At 36.8% G+C, this 25,296-nt stretch overlaps 1 protein-coding gene across 4 annotated transcripts in view; it reads left to right on the top strand.

The window, feature by feature from the left end:
- The window catches only part of LOC122790041 (mitochondrial fission factor-like), a 323,878-nt gene that overhangs the window by 5,749 nt on the left and 292,833 nt on the right, over positions 1–25,296 (top strand). For all 4 annotated transcript variants that reach the window (XM_044057597.1, XM_044057599.1, XM_044057600.1 and 1 more), the window contains exons 2-3: positions 4,178–4,387; positions 21,679–21,821. In XM_044057597.1, coding sequence (XP_043913532.1) covers positions 4,183–4,387; positions 21,679–21,821 — 348 coding nt within the window. In that variant the 5' untranslated portion in view covers positions 4,178–4,182. The remainder of the gene's footprint in view (positions 1–4,177; positions 4,388–21,678; positions 21,822–25,296) is intronic.

Raw genomic sequence — 25,296 nt, forward strand, 5'->3', positions numbered from 1 at the left:
AGTAAAGTATTCCATAGTGATTTAAACAAATGCTCTCAACTCATGAAAAGGCAAACTAAAAACTGCTTAGCTTGATCATGACTGCAGAGTCCACAGACAGACCATATACCCCATAGCAATCCCTGGCTGTATTCCTCAGATGTCCAACCCAAATAAACTGAGTAAAAGTACACAGTCAGTCATGTATCACCTATAGAGCACCATTAAAGAATCAGGAACAAAGACAAAAAATAAATGGATCACAAAGGCCCAAATGAGGGTCAAATTTTAAATCATGTTGTTGTCTAATTAGAAAGTTGTCAGAGTAACAGTTTTTGCATTAGCATGCATTGTCTAAAAGATATGAAATATGAAACTCAGATGCTTGCCATTAATGACTGCATTCCAAAACATTTATCCAAAAAATTAATTATAAAAAAATGAACAGATCAAGAATGTGAGGCAAAACTAGGAATTGTTAAGAGCTATGCAATAATCCCTGTATACAGATGTGATGCCCGTGCACTGGCTCAGTAATGAAGGAGCCTAAATCCTCACCACTAGCACAAGTGAGGGATGTGCACATTTGGAGTATAACAAATGCCACTCAGTAAAGTACAATTTCCCTTAAGAGCACACAGAGATCACAGTCAGTCTGGGGCTGGTTTCTCCCTTTCTCTCCAGATCCCCAATAAGACTCCCCACTGGCACAGCTATATGGTTCAGATCTCAGCCTAGTGGTCATGCTAAAATCACCAGCACCCTCTCTGTCCAAACAGTGCTTCGTGTCCCTGCCCAAGTAGCTGACACACACAGACTTTATGATTTGATTTATATACAAACATACAGAGACTCCTGGGGAAGGCTGGCACAGGATCTCCAGCTATACCTCCTTCTTGCCCAGACTATAAGGTAGTGTCAGGTAGGTACTGTCACCAACCACTATTATCAGCTACTATAAGACCCTTCCCAAAGGATGACCAATTTCACTGTGTAATATTACTGTTATCCAAATAGTAAGTGTGACTGAGCAGCAAGACTATTGGAGTGGCTTGGACAGTATCACCAAATACATGCAAGTACTCTAAAGTTTAAATTATCTCTACACAAAACAGCCACAGTTGAAAGGTTTAAAAATATTTAATAATAAATAATAAAAACACAAGACAAATCTCACCAATTCAACACAGTGCTAATCAAGAGTTCAGAAATCACAGGAACTTTAAAACAATATTATAGGATAGTCTCACATAAATATAGAAACCAGCTATTCTAATCTGGCTAAGTTCCTAAATAAATTCTAAGATGAATCACTATTCTAAATACTACTTACATACAGAGCAAGCACATACTGATGAGTTCTTATCAGACCCAGATTAAGATACAAAATGCTCAATCTCTTTCTGAGAAAGTCTTAAATTGATAATACCCATTACTGCTGAGTCTTTTCACATTGCATCATTTTTATCACTTCTCCTTTAGTTCCCAGGCTAACAGAAACTCAAAATTCACATTTCTTTGTAAGCTGCACCTGGCCAGCAAGACACAGCAATAAAAGACACTTTTACATGTAAACTCTAGTAATTATCTCTGTCTTAATAACAATGAAAATAATTTGCTAGCCCAGACATCCTGCCTCTGAGCTTGAGATCAAACACAGTTGTAACTCTTTACTTAGCTTTCTTCCAGCAGGGTGCACTGTGGTTACATTTTTGAAGTTTGCATATAACACAGTTTTCTTACATTTTAGTTTTCTTACATTTGTAAAAACAAGCCTGTGGATTATATTAATATTTACAATGACATAGAATTATCTACAAAATTCTATCTTGCAAGGCTGGCAGCCTTCACAGCAGACAATAGTTATAAGTACTTTGTTGTCTGTGTACCTCTCTCAGATGTCTGACAACAGTTAAAATATTCCCAGGTAAGTATCAAGGATAACTTGGCTCTTCTGAAAGTGGTTGCTTCAACCTGTCTGTTCCAATTAATGTCATATGAAAACCACCATGCACAACCAAATGTCTCCGTACCACCAAGTTTACCATGTTTTACGTTCGCTCTCTCAGCCTCTCTTTTGCTACTCCCAATTTGCAGAAGGTCCATAAGCAACATATACAGGGACTCTGATGCCATTTTTGCACCCCATAGTAACTCCCTGACCTTCCTCCTTACTTTTTTATTTACCAATGAGTTGTGCATTTATGAGTTCTCTGTTATACAAAGAGCTCCTATCCCCATGCTCTACTTTCTGTCTGACACAATGAAGCATAAGATCATATCTTATCATTACAGCTGTAGGATAATGGAAAAGTCATTACAAACTAAGAATGAACATAAACTGTGTGTACGTTGCTCATTAATTGAAGGAAATCAGACCGCTATTCTATGTTTGTCCAATATTTCACACAACTGAATAAAATACTGTCACCCTGAGCCAATTCATACAAAAGCAAAGTACTCTGTCAATATTTAAAAAAAAAACCTTCTCAATACCATCACCTGGCACTGCTCTTGCAGAGCTGGAGTCCAACTATCTACTGTAGCATTTCAGAGTTATGAGCCTTCTGTTTGTTGCTTTCCCAGTGAATCATGGAACGGCAACAAGCATAAAGCTGTGGCTGTCTAAAATGGGTCACAGGGTCATTTATTATAACAAAGCACTTCTTTATTTAAAATAAATGAAGTTCCCAAACAATGTCATCCACCCATGATGTACAAGCACGTATGCACAAATGGTACTCACAATGATTATACTTAATGAGTTTCTTAAGTTAAAGTTAAATGTTTGTTTTATTAGCTACTGTTTTGACTAGCACATACGGTAACTAAAATGAGTTAACAATTCTGAATACAGGTGGGCGTGCCTGCACCTTTTGAAGAAGCACCAAGAGAGAGATGATGTAAGGATCTGGCTTAGCTCTTTGAGCCCATTATGAGCCAAGCCAGTGCAAACAGTATGTGCATTCAACTCCTCCAGGCATTCAACTGGAACAAACTGTATCAGTGACAGCCAAGCAACCCAACACACACTGACTTTGCCAGCACTCAGTCCAAAGAATGCCACCATTGGGAAAAATTCACCACAAACTCAAGCTGGACCCTCCCCACTTCCTATCTTACTTACAGCTGGTCCCACCCCACTTCCTATCCTACTTACAGCTGGCCCCTTCCCAGTTCCCATTCTACCTACAGCTCTGCTGACATTGAGGAACTGGGGAAAAGCTTATAATAAGCTCAACATGTAAGTATATCACTCTACATGTAGTAGCAGAAATGTCACCTTGGCTGGAGAAAATATTTTTTTTTCCTCAACTAAAGGTAGAAACAGGAAATAATTCCAAATTGTAACAAAAGTCCTATCAAATGCTTCATTTGCTAGATTTATGTTAGAAACTATTTTTTAATTTGCTTAAGACAGCCTCCTTACAAAAAAAAACTTTTATTAAACTCTTTGGCTAAAAAAATACACATACTGTTGCAGTGGAATGTACCCTTTCTGAGAAGATACACCATATTTGACAGTAAGCGGTTACAAATATAATAATGAATGCCATAGGCACATGCATACGTCTATGTATGTTTTTGTGCGTGAGTATTGGTGTGTGTGTCTGTCTGTGCATCATACAGGAGACTAGCATCCTATCCATAACTAGAGTCTCTGTCTTGTTCCTGCTCAATGCTGGAATAGGTTCAGACCCCAAAGTGGATAAAGTGGGTAAATGAGGAATTTATTTATTTAAATGTGTTAACCAGGGTAGAGCACAGATCACAAATGACCAGTCTCAGTTTGATATCAGCATTTATTTATATCCACACATCTAAATCCCTTGCTGGTCAGTTTAAATGCCCAAAGTGATCACTGGAATTTCATGTTTTTGGTATTTATTTGCTTAATTTGGCTAATATCGCATCTCATTTGTGAGCCTTAGATTGTTTTTACTTTTCCATACTAGAATTATGTATTTATCTAAAATGTTGCCGTCAATTTCATGTTCGGTTTTATTTGATTGAGTACTTATTATCTTCTTCTAGTATTCAATACCCTTCTCAATACCTCGCACGTGAACACAGAATGCATTACTGTACTACTAGATTCAAAGTTTTTAGAATAAATAAAAAAAAAATTAATTTTTTATGTAGCATGTATTGTAAGATATTATTTAAGTATTTTAACCTTTTTTCTCCATTATTTTAGTGACAATGAGTTTATCGGCATTTCTGGGGCTTGACCAAACCAGAATTCAAAGTGATTTTGGTTTCACTGAATCTGTTTACCAACACATGCGAGTTCCTGATCGTCTGAAAGTGGTTGGTCTTGGAGAAGATAAAAGACCCCCTGTACTGCAGGAAGAAATGCCCCCCCTCGCTTATAACATGTACATACCTGAACGGCTATCAGTAGCAGGTATTTATTAACTGATGGCAGTGTGTTACATAGTGTGTGCATTTATGTTCCATGTCTGATGACATTTCTTATCGCATAATTGCATAATATGCGTTATTTATTACTAATCAGTTTTCAGAAACACAATTATCAGTATTATACTCCCAAATACTTAGTGGTTTTGTGTGCTGTGAGAGAACACTCAGTTTTCTAGAAGATCATAACTTGCAGTTTACATTTTATATTTGGGAGGTAGATGGCATTATTCATTTGCAAAAATTAACAGTGATTTTATTTGCTCTTTATTATAAACCCTTCTGGATCATGCCAATAAAGTATTTTAAGTTTAATGAGTACTTATGTTGCGGAAGGCTTCTTAATTACTTAAAATGTTTTAGATAGCTGTTTAGTCCGGATATATTTCGTCATAAAAGATATCATCATGTAAGCACTGAGACCATTTCTCTTTGTCATCCCTGACTAATATAACCAGGAACTAGTAGTGCAAATAAAACTGGAGGAAGTGTAATATCACTAATACATGTGTAATGAAAGTAGGAAGAAAAGTACAAAGTTTTCTCTCTCGTGTTTTTTTCTTTCTTTCTTTCTTTTTTTCTCTTTCTTTCTTTTTCTTTATTTCTTTCTTTCTCTTTCTTTCTTATTTCTTTCTTTCCCTCTTTCTCTCTCTCTTTTTTCTCCTCTCTCCACAATGGTGATGTCAATAGGAGACTGAACATGGCACAACTGCTGTTATAACCTAAATGGTAGATGCAAGAGCTGTTGAACTCTGAGAGGAGGCTGGCATGCAGGCTCCTGGGTAACATGGATTTAAAGGTCTGTTTGTATTACGTTTGAGTTAAACAAAGATTTTTACCTCATTTTTTTAAAACAGGAAGTGTTGAATATTTAGAAACAAATGAGATACAGGCCCAAGGCAATGTGACTTTGCACATGTTTTTAATATGCCTAAATGGTAACCATTTGAAATGTCATAACCCACTAGAGTGAATCCCAAAACATGGAGATTTAATGATTGAAAAACTGGCTTACTTATACAAAGCTGAGATAGCCGTTTTCAGGGATATTACCTTTTCATTGAGGTATGGCAATCTTGGAGTTGGTATATATAAGTTCAGGGTGTGTGTGCATTGGGGGGGGGTGCAGGAGGGTTTGCCTCCTAGCAAAAAAAAAAGTTTAAAGGAGAAGAGAAAAGTTTGAGATTTGCTTTGCTCCCTGTTTTTTTGTCTTTTTTTTCAGCTTGTCAGAACTCAGCATTTGAAGTATAGAAATTTCAAATGAGAGCCACCAAAACAGTCTGTTACATTTCTTTGGCCAGACAAAATAACAGAGAGCTTCATGGATTCATAACCTAGGTGAATGAGTTGAATGCCTATTGGTCATTGAGGATCCTAATGCTCTGGACCCTATGCTAGGACTTGATTGATATCCATTCAGTACCTACTTTCTTCTTGTAGGAATGGGTAGATGGGATGAGTTTAATTTAAAAGAGGACTTTATTCCATAGGCCAGGGAGTATGAGACATGGAGTTGCAGTGTTTCACAGTAGGGTTGATACTGATTTTTATTCAAGCAGGATGTGACCTTGCATTCAGATAACCAGGAGAGTATTCCAAGCAAAACATTTCAGATTGTAAGAGGTCATGTAATACTCTGTATATGGCACAGGTCTTCTCTAAGACATGCTGCAAAGCTCTTTTGATTTTCTTTTTGTGAGGAATCTTTGTGACTTCTGAACTTATACCAAATAATGTGCAAGTAGATTACAGAATATGGTACATGATTTTTTAATTACAGAATATGGTGTAGTATTCTTTAAGTTGTCTGATAAGAGCTATATAAGATGGGAACAGTTACTTTCCTGGCACTGCATCTCAACCCCTGTTGGGGCTACTCCTTATGCTTTGTGGATGGTACCAGCTAAGGTGATGTCAGAAAAAAAGGTTAATATATTCAAATAACTCTAGGGCTTTTATTAGTTGTGGCCGCTAGATCTTTGCCAGCTGTAGTGTATAAACCAGGTTGGGGGGGGGGGGGGGGGGGGTTGCCAAATGTCAGAATGTTGTATTTTTTGACAGTGAATTCATTATCATTTCTACTGCATGATTTAAATGTAACATTAAGTACTGTTTGAAGAAACAGGCTGTAGGGGATGGGGTTTAACCACATTATTGAATTATTGAATGTGATTTAATGGGTGGCAGTATTTCATTGCTTTTAACTCAATTGGATAGGTTTTAAACGTATTCATGATTATATTGTATTGGTTCTAATGAAGTCCGGTAAAGATGAAAGCACTTAACAAGTACATTGTTTTAGTGTGAAAAAATCATGTGTCAAGGACACTTTGAAGAAAGCTGATGTAAACAGGCTTAATGACAAATCAAATATTATCATTATTTCCATGTTTAGTGAGCAAGGTATTGAGTTTAATTGTAACATCTGAGAAAAAATGCCAGAAAGAAGTTGTCCCATAACAGAGCTCTGAGGGACTTTACTGGTGACGGAATGGTGGGGACAGGAATTCTCCAGTTTTTACCTGTTGTAAATTACCACATAGCCAGTTATGAACCTCAATTAATTAACTTCATTTCATTAATTTTATGTATGACTTCTAAATGGAGTATAGTGTGAAACATTATAACCAGGTCAAGGTAAGCTGAAAGGACAGATAGACCTTCAAACAAGGTGGAGGTCACCATCTCAAAAAATAAATAAATAAATCAATTGTTAAGTATCCAAGTTCAGTCTTTGTCAAACTTATACTCAGTTATGTAATGGTGAAGATGATTCCTTGTGATAATTTCCACAATGACTCTCTTCATCAGCTTGAGCAATATATTTGTGAGAGTAATTTGTCTGGAATTAGTGGGGTCAGTGAAGGGCCTTGCTTGTCAATTGGGACCACAGTGAGTTTCTTCAAGATATCTACATTTTAATGGATTATTATGAGTGTGTGTGTGAGGAGGTATATGCTAGGTTATTTGAACTGCAGACATTATTTTTTTTTTTTTGGTGTGCCTCACCTGGTCCTTTAAAACTGGTGTTTTAACTGTCTGATAGGGGTGACCACTTCAGATGTAATTGAGTAAGATGACATTGTAGGGAATTCTTGTGAATTAGTGAAATGATGTGGATAGGAATGGGCCATTTTACTTCAGATAATCTTCAGGTCTTCAACTGTGATCATGAATGATGTAGAAGAAAGGGAGTAAGTCTGTCAAAGTCATACTATGGTTACAACCCCCTCCCCAACAAAAATGATCATATTATCTCAGTCAGATGTTTATGGAAGTCATTCAGTGTTACATTGGTACAAATTTATGCTCCAGCTACAGATGTTCATGATGTTTTCCAGGAGATGACAATTATTTTTCAATTATAAAGAAGATTATGTAGGAAAAAATGTGGAGGTTTTGCAAATAGTTGAGGAAAGAAGAAGAGCAAACGGTAATGGAAATATGGTCGCCTGCGTCAAACTGAAAACAGGCTGTTAAAGAACAGTAAGAATGTAATGGAAATATGGCAGTCTATGTCAAACTGAAAACAGGCTGTTAACGAACAGTAAGAATGTAATGGAAATATGGCAGTCTATGTCAAACTGAAAACAGGCTGTTAAAGAACAGTAAGAATGTAATGGAAATCTGGCCGCCTGCGTCAAACTGAAAACAGGCTGTTAAAGAACAGTAAGAATGTAATGGAAATATGGCAGTCTATGTCAAACTGGAAACAGAGTGTTAAAGAACAGTAAGAATATAATGGAAATATGGCAGTCTATGTCAAACCGAAAACAGGCTGTTAAAGAACAGTAAGAATGTAATGGAAATATGGCAGTATATGTCAAACTGAAAACAGGCTGTTAAAGAACAGTAAGAATGTAATGGAAATATGGCAGTCTATGTCAAACTGAAAACAGGCTGTTAAAGAACAGTAAGAATGTAATGGAAATATGGCAGTCTACGTCAAACTGAAAGCAGGCTGTTAAAGAACAGTACGAATGTAATAGAAATATGGCAGTCTATGTCAAACTGAAAACAGGCTGTTAAAGAAGAGTAAGAATGTAATGGAACTATGGCAGTCTATGTCAAACTGAAAACAGGCTGTTAAAGAACAGTAAGAATGTAATGGAAATATGGCAGTCTATATCAAACTGAAAACAGGGTGTTAAAGAACAGTAAGAATGTAATGGAAACATGGCAGTCTATGTCAAACTGAAAACAGGCTGTTAAAGAACAGTAAGAATGTAATGGAAATATGGCAGTTTATGTCAAACTGAAAACAGGCTGTTAAAGAACAGTAAGAATGTAATGGAAATATGGCAGTCTATGTCAAACTGAAAACAGGCTGTTAAAGAACAGTAAGAATGTAATGGAAATATGGCAGTCTATGTCAAACTGGAAACAGGGTGTTAAAGAACAGTAAGAATGTAATGGAAATATGGCAGTATATGTCAAACTGGAAACAGGCTGTTAAAGAACAGTAAGAATGTAATGGAAATATGGCAGTCTATGTCAAACTGAAAACAGGCTGCTAAAGAACAGTAAGAATGTAATGGAAAGTTGGCAGTCTATGTCAGACTGGAAACAGGGTGTTAAAGAACAGTAAGAATGTAATGGAAATATGGCAGTCTATGTCAAACTGAAAACAGGCTGTTAAAGAACAGTAAGAATGTAATCGAAATATGGCAGTCTATGTCAAACTGAAAACAGGCTGTTAAAGAACAGTAAGAATGTAATGGAAATATGGCAGTCTATGTCAAACTGAAAACAGGCTGTTAAAGAACAGTAAGAATGTAATGGAAATATGGCAGTCTACGTCAAACTGAAAGCAGGCTGTTAAAGAACAGTAAGAATGTAATGGAAATATGGCAGTCTATGTCAAACAGAAAACAGGCTGTTAAAGAACAGTAAGAATGTAATGGAAATATGGCAGTCTATGTCAAACCGAAAACAGGCTGTTAAAGAACAGTACGAATGTAATAGAAATATGGCAGTCTATGTCAAACTGAAAACAGGCTGTTAAAGAAGAGTAAGAATGTAATGGAACTATGGCAGTCTATGTCAAACTGAAAACAGGCTGTTAAAGAACAGTAAGAATGTAATGGAAATATGGCAGTCTATGTCAAACTGAAAACAGGCTGTTAAAGAACAGTAAGAATGTAATGGAAATATGGCAGTCTATGTCAAACTGAAAACAGGGTGTTAAAGAACAGTAAGAATGTAATGGAAATATGGCAGTCTATGTCAAACCGAAAACAGGCTGTTAAAGAACAGTAAGAATGTAATGGAAATATGGCAGTATATGTCAAACTGAAAACAGGCTGTTAAAGAACAGTAAGAATGTAATGGAAATATGGCAGTATATGTCAAACTGAAAACAGGGTGTTAAAGAACAGTAAGAATGTAATGGAAATATGGCAGTCTATGTCAAACTGGAAACAGGGTGTTAAAGAACAGTAAGAATGTAATGGAAATATGGCAGTCTATGTCAAACTGAAAACAGACTGTTAAAGAACAGTAAGAATGTAATGGAAACATGGCAGTCTATGTCAAACTGAAAACAGGCTGTTAAAGAACAGTAAGAATGTAATGGAAATATGGCAGTTTATGTCAAACTGAAAACAGGGTGTTAACGAACAGTAAGAATGTAATGGAAATATGGCAGTCTATGTCAAACTGAAAACAGGCTGCTAAAGAACAGTAAGAATGTAATGGAAATATGGCAGTCTATGTCAAACTGGAAACAGGGTGTTTAAAGAACAGTAAGAATGTAATGGAAATATGGCAGTATATGTCAAACTGGAAACAGGCTGTTAAAGAACAGTAAGAATGTAATGGAAATATGGCAGTCTATGTCAAACTGAAAACAGGCTGCTAAAGAACAGTAAGAATGTAATGGAAAGTTGGCAGTCTATGTCAGACTGGAAACAGGGTGTTAAAGAACAGTAAGAATGTAATGGAAATATGGCAGTCTATGTCAAACTGAAAACAGGCTGTTAAAGAACAGTAGGAATGTAATGGAAATATGGCAGTCTATGTCAAAATGGAAACAGGGTGTTAAAGAACAGTAAGAATGTAATGGAAATATGGCAGTCTATGTCAAACTGGAAACAGGGTGTTAAAGAACAGTAAGAATGTAATGGAAATATGGAAGTCTATGTCAAACTGGAAACAGGGTGTTAAAGAACAGTAAGAATGTAATGGAAATATGGCAGTCTATGTCAAACTGGAAACAGGCTGTTAAAGAACAGTAAGAATGTAATGGAAATATGGCAGTCTATGTCAAACTGAAAAAAGGCTGTTAAAGAACAGTAAGAATGTAATCGAAATATGGCAGTCTATGTCAAACTGAAAACAGGCTGTTAAAGTACAGTAAGAATGTAATGTAAATATGGCTGTCTATGTCAAACTGAAAACAGGCTGTTAAAGAACAGTAAGAATGTAATGTAAATATGGCAGTCTATGTCAAACTGAAAACAGGGTGTTAAAGAACAGTAAGAATGTAATGGAAATATGGCAGTCTATGTCAAACTGAAAACAGGCTGTTAAAGAACAGTAAGAATCTAATGGAAATATGGCAGTCTATGTCAAACTGAAAACAGGGTGTTAAGGAACAGTAAGAATGTAATGGAAATATGGTAGTATATGTCAAACTGAAAACAGGCTGTTAAAGAACAGTAAGAATGTAATGGAAATATGGCAGTCTTTGTCAAACTGGAAACAGGGTGTTAAAGAACAGTAAGAATGTAATGGAAATATGGCAGTATATGTCAAACTGAAAACAGGCTGTTAAAGAACAGTAAGAATGTAATGCAAATATGGCAGTATATGTCAAACTGGAAACAGGGTGTTAAAGAACAGTAAGAATGTAATGGAAATATGGCAGTCTATGTCAAACTGGAAACAGGCTGTTAAAGAACAGTAAGAATGTAATGGAAATATAGCAGTATATGTCAAACTGAAAACAGGCTGTTAAAGAACAGTAAGAATGTAATGGAAATATGTCAGTCTATGTCAAACTGAAAGGCTGTTAAAGAACAGTAAGAATGTAATGGAAATATGGCAGTCTACGTCAAACTGAAAACAGGCTGTTAAAGAACAGTAAGAATGTAATGGAAATATGGCAGTCTATGTCAAACTGAAAACAGGCTGTTAAAGAACAGTAAGAATGTAATGGAAATATAGCAGTATATGTCAAACTGAAAACAGGCTGTTAAAGAACAGTAAGAATGTAATGGAAATATGGCAGTATATGTCAAACTGAAAACAGGCTGTTAAAGAACAGTAAGAATGTAATGGAAATATGTCAGTCTATGTCAAACTGAAAGGCTGTTAAAGAACAGTAAGAATGTAATGGAAATATGGCAGTCTACCTCAAACTGAAAACAGGCTGTTAAAGAACAGTAAGAATGTAATGGAAATATGGCAGTCTATGTCAAACTGAAAACAGGCTGTTAAAGAACAATAAGAATGTAATGGAAATATGGCAGTCTACGTCAAACTGAAAACAGGCTGTTAACGAACAGTAAGAATGTAATGGAAATATGGCAGTCTACTTCAAACTGAAAACAGGGTGTTAACAAACAATAAGAATGTAATGGAAATATGTCAGTCTATGTCAAACTGAAAACAGGGTGTTAAAGAACAGTAAGAATGTAATGGAAATATGGAAGTCTATGTCAAACTGAAAACAGGGTGTTAAAGAACAGTAAGAATGTAATGGAAGTATGGCAGTCTATGTCAAACTGAAAACAGGGTGTTAAAGAACAGTAAGAATGTAATGGAAATATGGCAGTCTATGTCAAACTGAAAACAGGGTGTTAAAGAACAGTAAGAATGTAATGGAAATATGGCAGTCTATGTCAAACTGAAAACAGGCTGTTAAAGAACAGTAAGAATGTAATGGAAATATGGCAGTCTATGTCAAACTGAAAACAGGCTGTTAAAGAACAGTAAGAATGTAATGGAAATATGGCATTCTATGTCAAACTGAAAACAGGGTGTTAAAGAACAGTAAGAATGTAATGGAAATATGGCAGTCTATGTCAAACTGAAAACAGGCTGTTAAAGAACAGTAAGAATGTAATGGAAATATAGCAGTATATGTCAAACTGAAAACAGGCTGTTAAAGAACAGTAAGAATGTAAGGGAAATATGGCAGTCTATGTCAAACTGAAAACAGGCTGTTAAAGACCAGTAAGAATGTAATGGAAATATGGCAGTCTATGTCAAACTGAAAACAGGCTGATAAAGAACAGAAAGAATGTAATGGAAATATAGCAGTATATGTCAAACTGAAAACAGGCTGTTAAAGACCAGTAAGAATGTAATGGAAATATGGCAGTCTACGTCAAACTGAAAGCAGGCTGTTAAAGAACAGTAAGAATGTAATGGAAATATGGCAGTCTACGTCAAACTGAAAACAGGCTGTTAAAGAACAGTAAGAATGTAATGGAAATATGGCAGTATATGTCAAACTGAAAACAGGCTGTTAAAGAACAGTAAGAATGTAATGGAAATATGGCAGTCTATGTCAAACCGAAAACAGGCTGCTAAAGAACAGTAAGAATGTAATGGAAATATGGCAGTCTATGTCAAACTGAAAACAGGCTGTTAAAGAACAGTAAGAATGAAATGGAAATATGGCAGTCTATGTCAATCTGAAAACAGGCTGTTAACGAACAGTAAGAATGTAATGGAAATATGGCAGTATATGTCAAACTGAAAACAGGCTGTTAAAGAACAGTAAGAATGTAATGGAAATATGGCAGTCTATGTCAAACTGAAAACAGGCTGTTTACGAACAGTAAGAATGTAATGGAAATATGGCGGTCTATGTCAAACTGAAAACAGGCTGTTAAAGAACAGTAAGAATGTAATGGAAATATGGCAGTATATGTCAAACTGAAAACAGGCTCTTAAAGAACAATAAGAATGTAATGGAAATATGGCAGTCTATGTCAAACTGAAAACAGGCTGTTAAAGAACAGTAAGAATGTAATGGAAATATGGCAGTCTATGTCAAACTGAAAACAGGCTGTTAAAGAACAGTAAGAATGTAATGGAAATATGGCAGTCTACGTCAGACTGAAAACAGGCTGTTAAAGAACAGTAAGAATGTAATGGAAATATGGCAGTATATGTCAAACTGAAAACAGGCTGTTAAAGAACAGTAAGAATGTAATGGAAATATGGCAGTCTATGTCAAACTGGAAACAGGCTGTTAAAGAACAGTAAGAATGTAATGGAAATATGGCAGTATATGTCAAACTGAAAACAGGCTGTTAAAGAACAGTAAGAATGTAATGTAAATATGGCAGTATATGTCAAACTGGAAACAGGCTGTTAATGAACAGTAAGAATGTAATGGAAATATGGCAGTCTATGTCAAACTGAAAACAGGCTGTTAAAGAACAGTAAGAATGTAATGGAAATATGGCAGTCTATGTCAAACTGAAAACAGGGTGTTAACGAACAGTAAGAATGTAATGGAAATATGGCAGTCTATGTCAAACTGAAAACAGGCTGTTAAAGAACAGTAAGAATGTAATGGAAATATGGCAGTCTACGTCAAACTGAAAACAGGCTGTTAACGAACAGTAAGAACAGTAAAGGAGGAATATACAGAAGAAGGGCACAGAGAACTGGAAGTAAAAGTTATAATGGGAATAATGAGATCTCTTCCAAATGATTGAAGATATTAACATCTACCATTAAAAATGGTCACCACAAAAGACAAAGAAGAAGAGAGACTTACAAGAAGCAGAAGACACTGAGAAAAGGTTACAGAATGATACAGAAAACCTATGGAAGAATGACCTTAATATCACTGACATATATGATGGCATGTAATTAACAATTAACACTTCAGAAACCACTGTTATGTTTGTTGAGGGGAATCTGTGCATACAGCCTGCCTAGACGTAGCCAAGGCTTTTGACACTATGCCCATTTAGGCATCATTGACAAACTCAGCCAGCTAGGTATCAACCTTTTTATCACTAAAAGAGTCACTGACTGGCTCACTGATAGAACCCATATAGTCAAAATAAGGGAATCCACCTCCAACAGCAGCCCTGTAACCAGTGGTGTTCCACAGGGATCAGCCCTGGGACCTCTACTGTTTGGAATATATTTCTCTGAAGTAAAAGCTAAAATTAAAGGTCTGTGGCTGGTAAAGTTTGCTGATTACTGCAAACTGGGAGCGGTCATAGAATCTCCAAAGGATGTTAACATCCTGCAGGAGGGTTTACACAAATGGCTGGTGCCAAAGTCATGGCCTTAAAATCAATGCACAAATGTATTATCATTCCTTTCAGTAAGTGCAATGTTCCTGCTAGCTACCATAACAACACCCTAAGTATGCTCTCAGTGGTGAGTGACCTTGGCACACAGGTTGACAGCAACCTCACCTTTGATTACCACAGTGGTAAGAAGGGCATTCTACATTGCTCATCTCATAAGCAAGGGCATTGTATCCAACAAAAAAGAAGTTGTAACCTCTCCGTACTCTTCCCACATCAGGTGAATAATTGAGTACAATGCCCCTTTTGGTATGTACCTTTCCAAGCACCTGCAGCAATTGGAGAGACCACAAAGGTTCCTCACAAGGAAATTTCAAAGTCTTCAGCAAATGTCTTATGTGGATCATCTGAAATCACTATCACTTTATTTTGTTTCTTAAAAATTCTTAAAAACTACTCAGAAGCAATCTATGCTTTGCATATAAGGCAATCTTTGACCCTGCTTTATGGGAAATGCTGTATATCCGCAAGTCAAATGGTACACAGTTTACTCACTCTAAAGACGTTAACCTGGTATGTGACATAAATAGAACCTGCTGGAAGAACAGATTTGTCTCCCAGAGGTTACCACACCTTTGGAACGGACTCCCATTTCATGTCAAAAAGAGCACCTCATTGACTGTCTTCAAATGCAATCTGGATAATTGCATGGCTAACCATAAATTCACCCTGGGGGTTCCACCTGTGTCCCTCTTGGACAGGGGCAATTGGTGCTAATCATGGAAATAATGACAGAACATGGCTAGGCTTGTAAAGGCCCTAGGGCCATTAGCCTAGTAACTTCCTATGATCCTATGACACACCACCACAGCACCTAAGAAAGACTGCAAACCTGATTATCACTGACCATTCAGGCTCTCTTCTTCAGACAATCACATCTCAGAAACACTTGTGTCTCACCCTGGTAAAGTCTTACCACAACTGAAAGTCTCCTATACAATTTAAACCTTCTTACTCCAAAAGCAAGAAGAGCAATAGCTCTCAGTATGCTTATGCCTAGACTGGAATATGCCTTCCCGCTCACTGTCTTAAATCTTACTACAATACTTCCATAATACAGACTGCTGAGAATAAAATTCTCAGATTTATCCACCAAACCTGTCATAGAAAATGCCACTGCCTCAGTACTGTCAAATGCAACTGGCTTCCAGTTCATATAATGGCTGAGATTTTGCTTAATTCAATGACAGTTAGTATTGACCTCTAAAAACAATACAGTACTTACACATTATCGCAACCAGATTTCCGAAGTGTCGTAATTGGTACAATTTTCGCAAAACGAGGTCTGTTCATGTAAGAAGGGAAGTGCCAACCATTAAGTACTATTATGTCAGATATTTCTTCACATAGGAAGAGGAATAACTGCCGCATTCCTCTTTCCTGGTAGCATCATTTCCTGAACTATTTGCATGACTGCTGCTTGTCACTCATCCCAGGTCATGAAAGGCAGCACATTCCCACCCAGACAAGTGTCCATGGTCAGAGTGTAATCTCACATACTTACATTTCAGACAGATTTCAATGAATCCTTCAGCATGTACAGGACCTCTTGTTAGTACTCTGACTGCCTGTTGCAACTTGCGAGTGAACAAGTTTAGATTTACACAAGTATCTGTTTGAAGCGGGCTAAGGTTTGACACCCCTCACACAGGAGTCCTGCAGGAGAGAGAGGCAGCACTCTCCGAGCAAGCACTGAGCTGTTACTCTTCCTTACATCCACCATCAGTTTTGCTGACTACTGCCCAGGAAAAGTCAGTGTGTATTTTGTGACTCACTTTTCCTTAGCTAACATGATAACAAGGGATGCAGGAATTGTAAAGCTTTCTACCTAATGGGCTTTACCAACTACTACTTACCTACTCTAACTATAGACCCCCTCTAAAACCTTATCTCATCAATCAAAGCAAATGTAAAACATAGTCTTCCTGGTCACATCACTTAAAAATGTTTACAATGCCTACATATATGTTTCAAATCAAAGGTTTTGCTGGACTCGTCTCCTTGTTCCACCTAAAAGAAAAATTAAATTGTAAATAGTAAATGAGGCACATCACCCAGAAGTACATAATTTCACCTTTTTTCATCTTCCTGCCTCATACCCATTGTGACAAACTACCAGTTACTTCTTTCCAGACCCCATTTTAGGTTAAGTAACCTGTTTCCAAAGAAACATGACGAATTATCGCACTTCAGAAATCTGGTTGCCGTAATAATTAAGTACCAACAATACATTTTCAAACACAGCAAGCCTACACTCCAAGGATGTCTAATGACAGTCAACTAGCAAGGCCTCCCTTCAAGTTACAAATCAATGAACTCACTTTCCCTAAAATAGCACCTTCTTTATGGTACAACATATCAGAAGATATAAAAAGCAGCAACAATCTCATGGATTTCAAAAAGAGGCTAACGTTGCACCTGAATGAGGTAAACAAATGTTCATGCTTCAGAGGAAGTAGGCTAACAATCATAAGAAATTGACTGCAACAAGCTTCTATGCTTAGGGTTGCCAGTAATTCTCTTAGTTGTCTAATTGTATAACCTTTCGTACTAACACGTGTAACAGCTGCTATGTCTTGTAACATGTTTGATATACTTGGACAAATTGTACCAAACCGTTTCATGCTTCTAGAAATAGCTATTACACTGAATTACTACTAATTTGTTTTCACATCCGCTACTTCTATCTCTTTGACTAGCTACAATATTCTTGCATGTTTCTCTGTGTATTTGCTATATTTTGCTTATGTAGTTTGGATTCTTCTCTTGTGAATTTGTATTTGATCTACTTTGCGGTTGTTTTATTTTTTTTTATTTGCCCCATTGCCTGGATCACAGATGAAAAGAGTCTCTGGGACCTTCCACTAACATGTTTAATAAACCTAAATAAATAGACAAATTAAATTTAAATGTTCTTTGAATCTACAACCAGACACCACCCTGCAGAGTGAAATTAAACAGGCTCTAGAAAGTCTTGTTAATAACAAGGTTGCTGGAAGTGATGGCATTTCAAATTAATTACTTAAAATCCTGCAAAATGATACCATTATAATGTAGCCAGTAACTTAGGAACACACAATAGTAGTCATTATATTAGAAAAGGTCAATTTATATTCCAATCCCAACAAAACATGCCAGTGCTACTGAATGCTCAAATTATAGAACAGTTGTACTTGTTTGACTTGCTAGCAAAGTACTGCTGAAGATCCTCCAAGCTGTACTCCAGTAGTATATGGACCAGGAACTGGCAGATCTGCAAGCTAGTTTAAAGAAAGGAAGAGAAGAATTATCAGTGATCAAACTGGCAACATCCATGGGATATTAGAGAAAGCAAGGGATACGAATGTCAGCTTCTCGTTGCAAAGTCGGAATTAAATTAAACAAGAAAAGCAAGGGTGGTCGAGATGCTTACAGACCCTCAGAGCTTTAACTCATAAATTGAACTTTAAAGTGTTTTTAAGAGGTCTGAAAGCACTTGTGTACAAAGTTTAGTTGTTATGACCCCCTTACTGTATTCTGATTACTTTGAGTATATGTGTGAGAAGAATGTTAGCGTGCATACAAATTCAAAACCAAAAGAGAAGCTTTATAATTTAACCAGTATGAGAATGAAGTGTTGCATTCTTTTGCAGGTAATGCAGTTGTTGTTGTGTCTTTCGGCTTTTCCCAGTTAGGGGTCGCCACAGCGGAACTCCGGTCCGCTAATGATTGGCAGTAGATTTTTACGTGCCGAGTTGCCAGCTCTGACGCACAACCTTCAACGAAGGTACGCCCATTCACATATGTCTCCACACAGAAGACGCTCTAGCTGAGAATTGAACAGGACAACGTCTTATTGGGAGGTGACAACGCTACCGCAGCACCACCACCGCAGTTTTGCAGGTAATGCAGTGATGATTACAAATGTAAGCCCAGGATGAAATTACAATGTACTTCCCTCTTCTTTGTTGCAAAACTATGAAAGTTTCTGCCTTTCTACCTAATGGGCTTTACTAACTGCTATTTACCTACTCTAACTATAGACCCCTCTCTAAAACCTTATCTCATCAATCAAAGCAAATGTAAAACATAGACTTCCTGGTCACATCACTTAAGAATGTTTACAATGCGTACATATATGTTTCAAATCAAAGGTTTTGCTGGACTCGTCTCCTTGTTCCACCTAAACTAAGACTGAAAGTATAACCAACCTCAGCACTGCTGACTTCATGCTCTTTGTGAAGAATGTTGACATTCTTTGCATATAACAGTAAGAAGACACTCTTTTCTCATACAACCTGCATGATGTGCTTACGTTCATTGCAGTCTCTTTTATCTCCCACCTGTTCCACAAATGTATGTAAATATTGACAATGATAATATTTATATTCCTACTGTTTCATGATTATCGTTAACATTTTAGGTTTTGTTTCACAACTTTTTTGTGTTTTTCTGCATGACTGGATTGCTCTTTTATGCTATCTTTATCTCTGTAACACCCAAGCTGGGTCATTGTCCTATGCTAATAAACAAACACAAATGAAAAATATGTGCCTAAGGTTAATGGGGTCTATATTATGTAATCAAAAAGTGAATTATCTGACCTGCAACTACATCGGAAATGCAGTTCAGCTAATTTGCTCTAGTGGGGGGCTGTGCCTCCCACCCCCCACCCCCACTAATTATATATATCAACTATGAGATCGCACTACAGTGAGGAAAGGGCACATTTTCCAGTCTTCACTGCACTGCAATCTCACCCTCAACATTTCACTGAACCGCATTTCTGATGTAGATGCAGTTCGGCCAACTCACTTTTCGATAACATAATAGAGAGCCAGTTAATGAAGGCAGAAACGTGTGGTACCACAGTGCTTATCCATTCAAGTCCTTATGTTAATATTGATTTTTATTATCTGATAACATTTATTGCTATTATTAAAAAATATTGCAAAGAAAGATTACAGTAAAGCAGTCAGACATATTGAGTACTGGTTGCATGAGTTACAAATGGTGTAATTTCCAATGAAGTGCCTTCTTTCTCTTTAGTAAAGTAGATGTAATTATTTAGATACCAAAAATTCAGAAGCATGGGGATAATCCTATACTTCTCGTTATAATAAACAAATAGTTATTACATGTATATAAATAAATAAATAAATGAACACTTAAGGCTTGAAGTAAAACCAGTTTAATTTTTTGAAAATTTAAAAAATGCTCAGGGTTGATGATAGTAATTTGTTAGCGAATGTGAACATCAATTCGCTCTACAGCTGTTCTCTATGAAGGGGGCATGGAATGGGTGTTGAATATGGGTACAAAAAGATGGACAATATTCCATAAGTGAGATCAAGATAGTTTTAGAATATTGGTCAAAATGAGTTCAGTACAATTTCTTTTTTGGAGAACAGTGTTCCCAGCATGACTGCCAATGTGGCTCCCAATTCCGCTTCCTCTGGGGTGTTGGAAAGAAAAATATTTGTACACAAATTCTTTGTATGAGAATGTATCTTTCTTTTGCAGGTTTATTAACAACATATTTTTGTATGGACTACTAGTAATATGGGGCAGCTGGTATGTCACCTCAGAACAGCATGTTCCCTGATTTGGTTCTTGGTTGGGTTGCCTTTTGCGTGGAGTTTGCATGTCCTTACTGTGCTCATGTTAGATTTCTCTGGGTGCTCCAGTTCCCCTCCCACATTTCAAAGACATGCAGGATTTGGATTGAACACTCTAAACTAACTATAAGTGTGTGTGTGTGTGTGTGTGTGTGTGTGTGTGTGTGTGTGTGTGTGTGTGTGTGTGTGTGTGTGTGTGTGTGTGTGTGTGTGTGTGTGTGTGCGTGTGTGTGTGTGTGCGTGTGTGGTATATAGAGGAATAATCATGGCATGGATAGCCACCTGGCAGTGTGAAAATTGTCTTTAGATGATTGTCACTGTGAAGTGACCCCAGGCTGAATGTGAAAAGATGAAAGAGTTTCTAGATAGATGGTAGGAATGCACAGTTAAAGGAGTTATCGTTTTTTTTTTTTTGTTTTGTTTTTTTGTGCAGCAATGCAGACTTTGTGGAATGTTTAATTGATAGTAGCACAAAATGTCCTGTAGTTTTGGACACAGTGGTTTACAAGGATTTGGATAAATGTTGTTTAAGGATACATATGAATTTTTAAAATTCTTATAACTATCATAGCATTATAGGAACTTAATAGGCAATTGGCCCTGAGGCTCTTACAAGCCTAGCCAAGAATTTAGCTCATGCTCCAACAAGTCAGCAGCTGATGCCCTTGTCCAGCAGGAACACAGGTGGAATCCCAGTGGTGTATTTTCTCTCCCCATCCAGTTATCCAGATTGCGCTTTAAAAGGGTTAATGAGGTACTCTGTCTGACATGGAGAAGGATGTCTGTTCTATAGAAGGGGGAGTACTGTATTCATGTTAAATGTTGCTTTTCTCTTTCGATACTTATGTTCCACTCACTGTACTATAAAGTATTACCAAATAGTAACTGCATGCAAAATGTATAACTACTGATCTAACCCAGGTTGTGCTAAAAATGATCTTGGACTACACTAGCAACCTTAACAACAAAGTTCATATGTAAATAAAATTTGCTTTCTATTTAATAAATGTATAAAATGAAATGGGACTGGGAAATGGAGGTCTTCATTTCCAAAGCAAACTGATCTTGCCTTTTTGTGACAGATGCTCCTCCTTTCATATACAGAGTCATCATAGCACAGTCATCATCATCATATCATCAGTCTCTTTTTATAATCTTTATCCTGATGATCTAAAGTTGGGAAAATATACTGCCAGTAAAGAAGTTCAATAGAAACACCATTATGATAATATACAGAGAGTTAAATGACTTTTCCAAAATTATCAACACATTTTTCTGTGTGTTACCTTTCATTTTAAAAGCTCGATAAGTGTTTTGACATACAGGTAGAGCAGCAAACATGAAAATCTCTTTTCATGCATTTTTGACTGACATTTTTTTTTTTTTTTTTTGAGTTGAGACATCTGATGCTGGACTGAGATTACCTTTAAATCATTTGCAGCAAGACATTTCTGTTCTTGATACATCCTCAGATACCAATGAGAACCAACGTATGAAAACAGAGAAGACACCGGCAAGCCCACCAGTAAGGCAAAAGGTGACCTTGTATTTCTTTCTTTAATGTCAGATATAAACTATTTTGTTCTTCACTGAAGCAGTTGTGTGGTAACTGACTTAACATTTATGTACTGGATTAGCCTTAGAAAATTTGTTAGTTTGTATTTCTGTCTTTTTTCTGAGGTCCATTGAGATATGAACACTGGCATTTAATGCCGTGCTCTTTTTTGGTTAAGCTGTGAAACCTCCATCCCAAAAATATGAAAAATGGCCAGGCTCAATGCCAGTATGAACAAAATAAAATTAGTGGTAAAAAATAAAATAGTGGCACCATTGCTTTAGTAAAAGAAGATGCAGTTGAATCAACTGATCTATAGGAATAGGCACAGAAAAAAACAGGTCCATTGCTACTTGTATTTTTTTATGCTAGCATGATGGCAATTTAATGAAGGAATAAAAATGGATGTGGCCTTTGTTGAGTTTACGTCAACATTTGAAAGGGTAGCTCATAAGAATGATGTAGAAACTATATGCAGTTAGTTTAACTATACATTTACTGAACTAAATTGGCGAATGGTTGACAGATATAGAATGGTAATAAAACCTGATGGCTTCAATAGCTGGTTATGTGATATTGACCAGGTATACCCTATGTGTCTATTTTCAGATCCAAGCCTATATAGCTCAGATATCATCATATCATCAGGCACTTTTTATTGTCTTTAACCTGATGAACTAAAGTTAGAAAAATATATTGCCAGTAAAGGTAAATAGAAATTGCAATTACATTTTACTGAATTGAATATATTGGCAGAAGAGAGTAACATGACAATGAACACAGGTAAAATGAAACACATAATTCTTTTACCTGTCATTTAGTGGATATAATTATATGTTTGAGGACAAATATATTGAAAGATTGAGGTTTTTTAAAGACTCAGGGATATTTGCTGGTGACAAACTCATTTTGACTCTTGTATAAACTGTGCATTTAAAGACTGTGATATAATTATTTGTTGCCTTGGAAAATATATTAAATCAGGGCAGTTCATTGTCATCACAACAAGTTGGATCTCTGATTAAATTAAATTTGAAAACTGCCTGTGGTCCCCTTTTAAAAATTCTCAAAATACAACATATAAAGGAGTTGAAGTAAAATGGTCCATTATACAAAAAGAGAAAGATTGGCTATAAAAATACTACACGACTGGTGTTATTTTCTGTAAATTTTAGACTGACTGGTGTTGATCTTGTCTTAGTTTACAGGGTGATAAATACCTTTTTGTGGGATGGATTAGGCTTATAAAAGAGGGAAAATGTCCATCAAGTGAAATCGTTGAGATCCTTTACAAAAAATCCCATCACAATTAGTTGTTTTTTGGAGCGTATTTTTGATAAATGGAAATCTCTACATATTGAATTAGAAACTGTACTAATAGTATTGTTTCCTAGCAGCCAGTTGGCAAACTCTATGATGAAGTCTTCTGTAAGACAAAGTAAGGTTACTGGGGCATTATGTCCATGCCTACATGGGGTTTATATCACATAATCGAACTTCCAAAACATTGAACACCATAAGCTCGAACTTGGAAGTTCGAAATGTGATAACATCGAAAGCTAAGAACAGCAAATTTTTTCCCAGGGAAAATTCGCTGTTCCGAGAAACACACACACAACACAAGCACACCAAAAACTATTTCTAATGTGGGGGGATGTGCCCCCCACACCCACCCACTTAAATATACCAATTCAGAGATTGCACCACAGTGGAGGAAATAACAAAGCCGTGGAAACGGCCCACTGAGTTCTTGCCCTGGGGAAGAATTCGATGTTCCGCGGCTTCGATATTGTCAGCATTCGAGGTTTCGGATTCGATGTAATAACGTTCGAAGTTTTGAGGCTTCGACGTTATGATATAAACCCCCTACATGATATATTGCATTTTACTGTATATTTCATAACCCCCTGTTTTTCACATACATATTTCTAATTCATTATATCCAGGAGCAAAAATCAAAAAAACAATTTAGCAATGATTATTTATTTTTTTAATTATTCTCTAGTACCATTATTCATGCATTCAAAGAAGTTAATAAATCATTCACTAAATATTTTCAAGTTTATATACTGTTGTCATATAATGTCTGTTTACAATCCAATTATTACTTAATTAAGATGTCAAAGTGGGGCAGTAGTTAGATCTGGTGCCTCATAGCACTTGGTTCTCCAAATCATTTCTTTCTGGGGTACTTACTGTTTGGATTCTGCATGTCCTCCCTTTATTTTTCCCTCTGTATTCCACATACAAGCTATTAGCTTGAATTCATAGTCTTCCAAATTTCACATGTCTATGGTAAACAAATATAAGTAAATACGCGGTATAAAATGAAAAGTTGTCTATGTTCAGAATCAACACTGTTATAGAGACATCTCAGGCACTCACAGTGCTATCTTAAATAATTATGGTGATTTAGTCATAGATTTAGGAATCTTGCTGGAATATCACATACAAATGAAATCCTGTTCTGTGTCAGTGATTCCTGGTCCCAGAGAAGTGCCAGTAGCACTTGGAGTAAAGCAGACTGGCAAATGAAGAAAATGTTAAGATTAGAAGTTATTAAAAGTCATCCTCTTTTTGATTTTTGCTGCTCCCATTAGGGGTAGCCACAGTGATTCAGCTGTTTCTATTTCTTCCTATCCTCCGCATCTTGCTCTGTCACACCATATCCTTTCTTACCACATCCATAAACTTTATCTTAAACCTTCCTCTTTTCCTGTTACCTGGCAGCTCTATCCTTAGCATCCTTCTCCCAATATACCCAACATCCTGCCTCAACACATGTCCAAGCCAATGCAATCTCACCTGTCTGGTTTTGTCTCCAAACCATCCCACCTGAGTTGACCCTCTAATATACTCATTTCTAATACTGTCCAGCCTTGTCACACCCAACGCAAAATCTTAACATCTTTAACTCTGCCACCTCCCACTCCGACTACTGTCTTTTCATCAGTGCCACCATCTCCAACCCATATAACATAGCTGGTCTCACTACCCTCTTGTTGACCTTCCCTTTCACTCTTACTGGTACCCGTCTGTCACAAATCACTCCTGACACTCTTCCCCACCCACTCCACCCTGCCTGCACTCTCTTCTTCACCTCTCTTTCATACTCACCATTACTCTGAACTGTTGAGCCCAAGTATTTAAACTCATCCACCTTCACCAACTGTACTCCCTACATCCTCACCATTCCTCTGTCCTCTCTGTCATTCACACACATATATTCTGTCTTAGTCCTGCTGACCTTCATTCCTCTCCTTTCTAGAGCATATCTCCACCTCTCCATGATCTTCTCCACCTGTTCCCTACTCTCACTACAAATCACAATGTCATCCAGAAGCATCATAGTCCACAGGGACTCCTGTTTGATTTAATCTGTCAACTTGTCCATCACTATTGCAAATAAGAAAGGGCTCAGAGCTGATCCTTGATGTAATCCCACCTTCACCTTAAA

This window comes from Protopterus annectens, chromosome 15.part0 (genome assembly GCF_019279795.1).
Source record: "Protopterus annectens isolate FY-2018-M chromosome 15.part0, PAN1.0, whole genome shotgun sequence".
Lineage (NCBI taxonomy): Eukaryota > Metazoa > Chordata > Ceratodontiformes > Protopteridae > Protopterus > Protopterus annectens.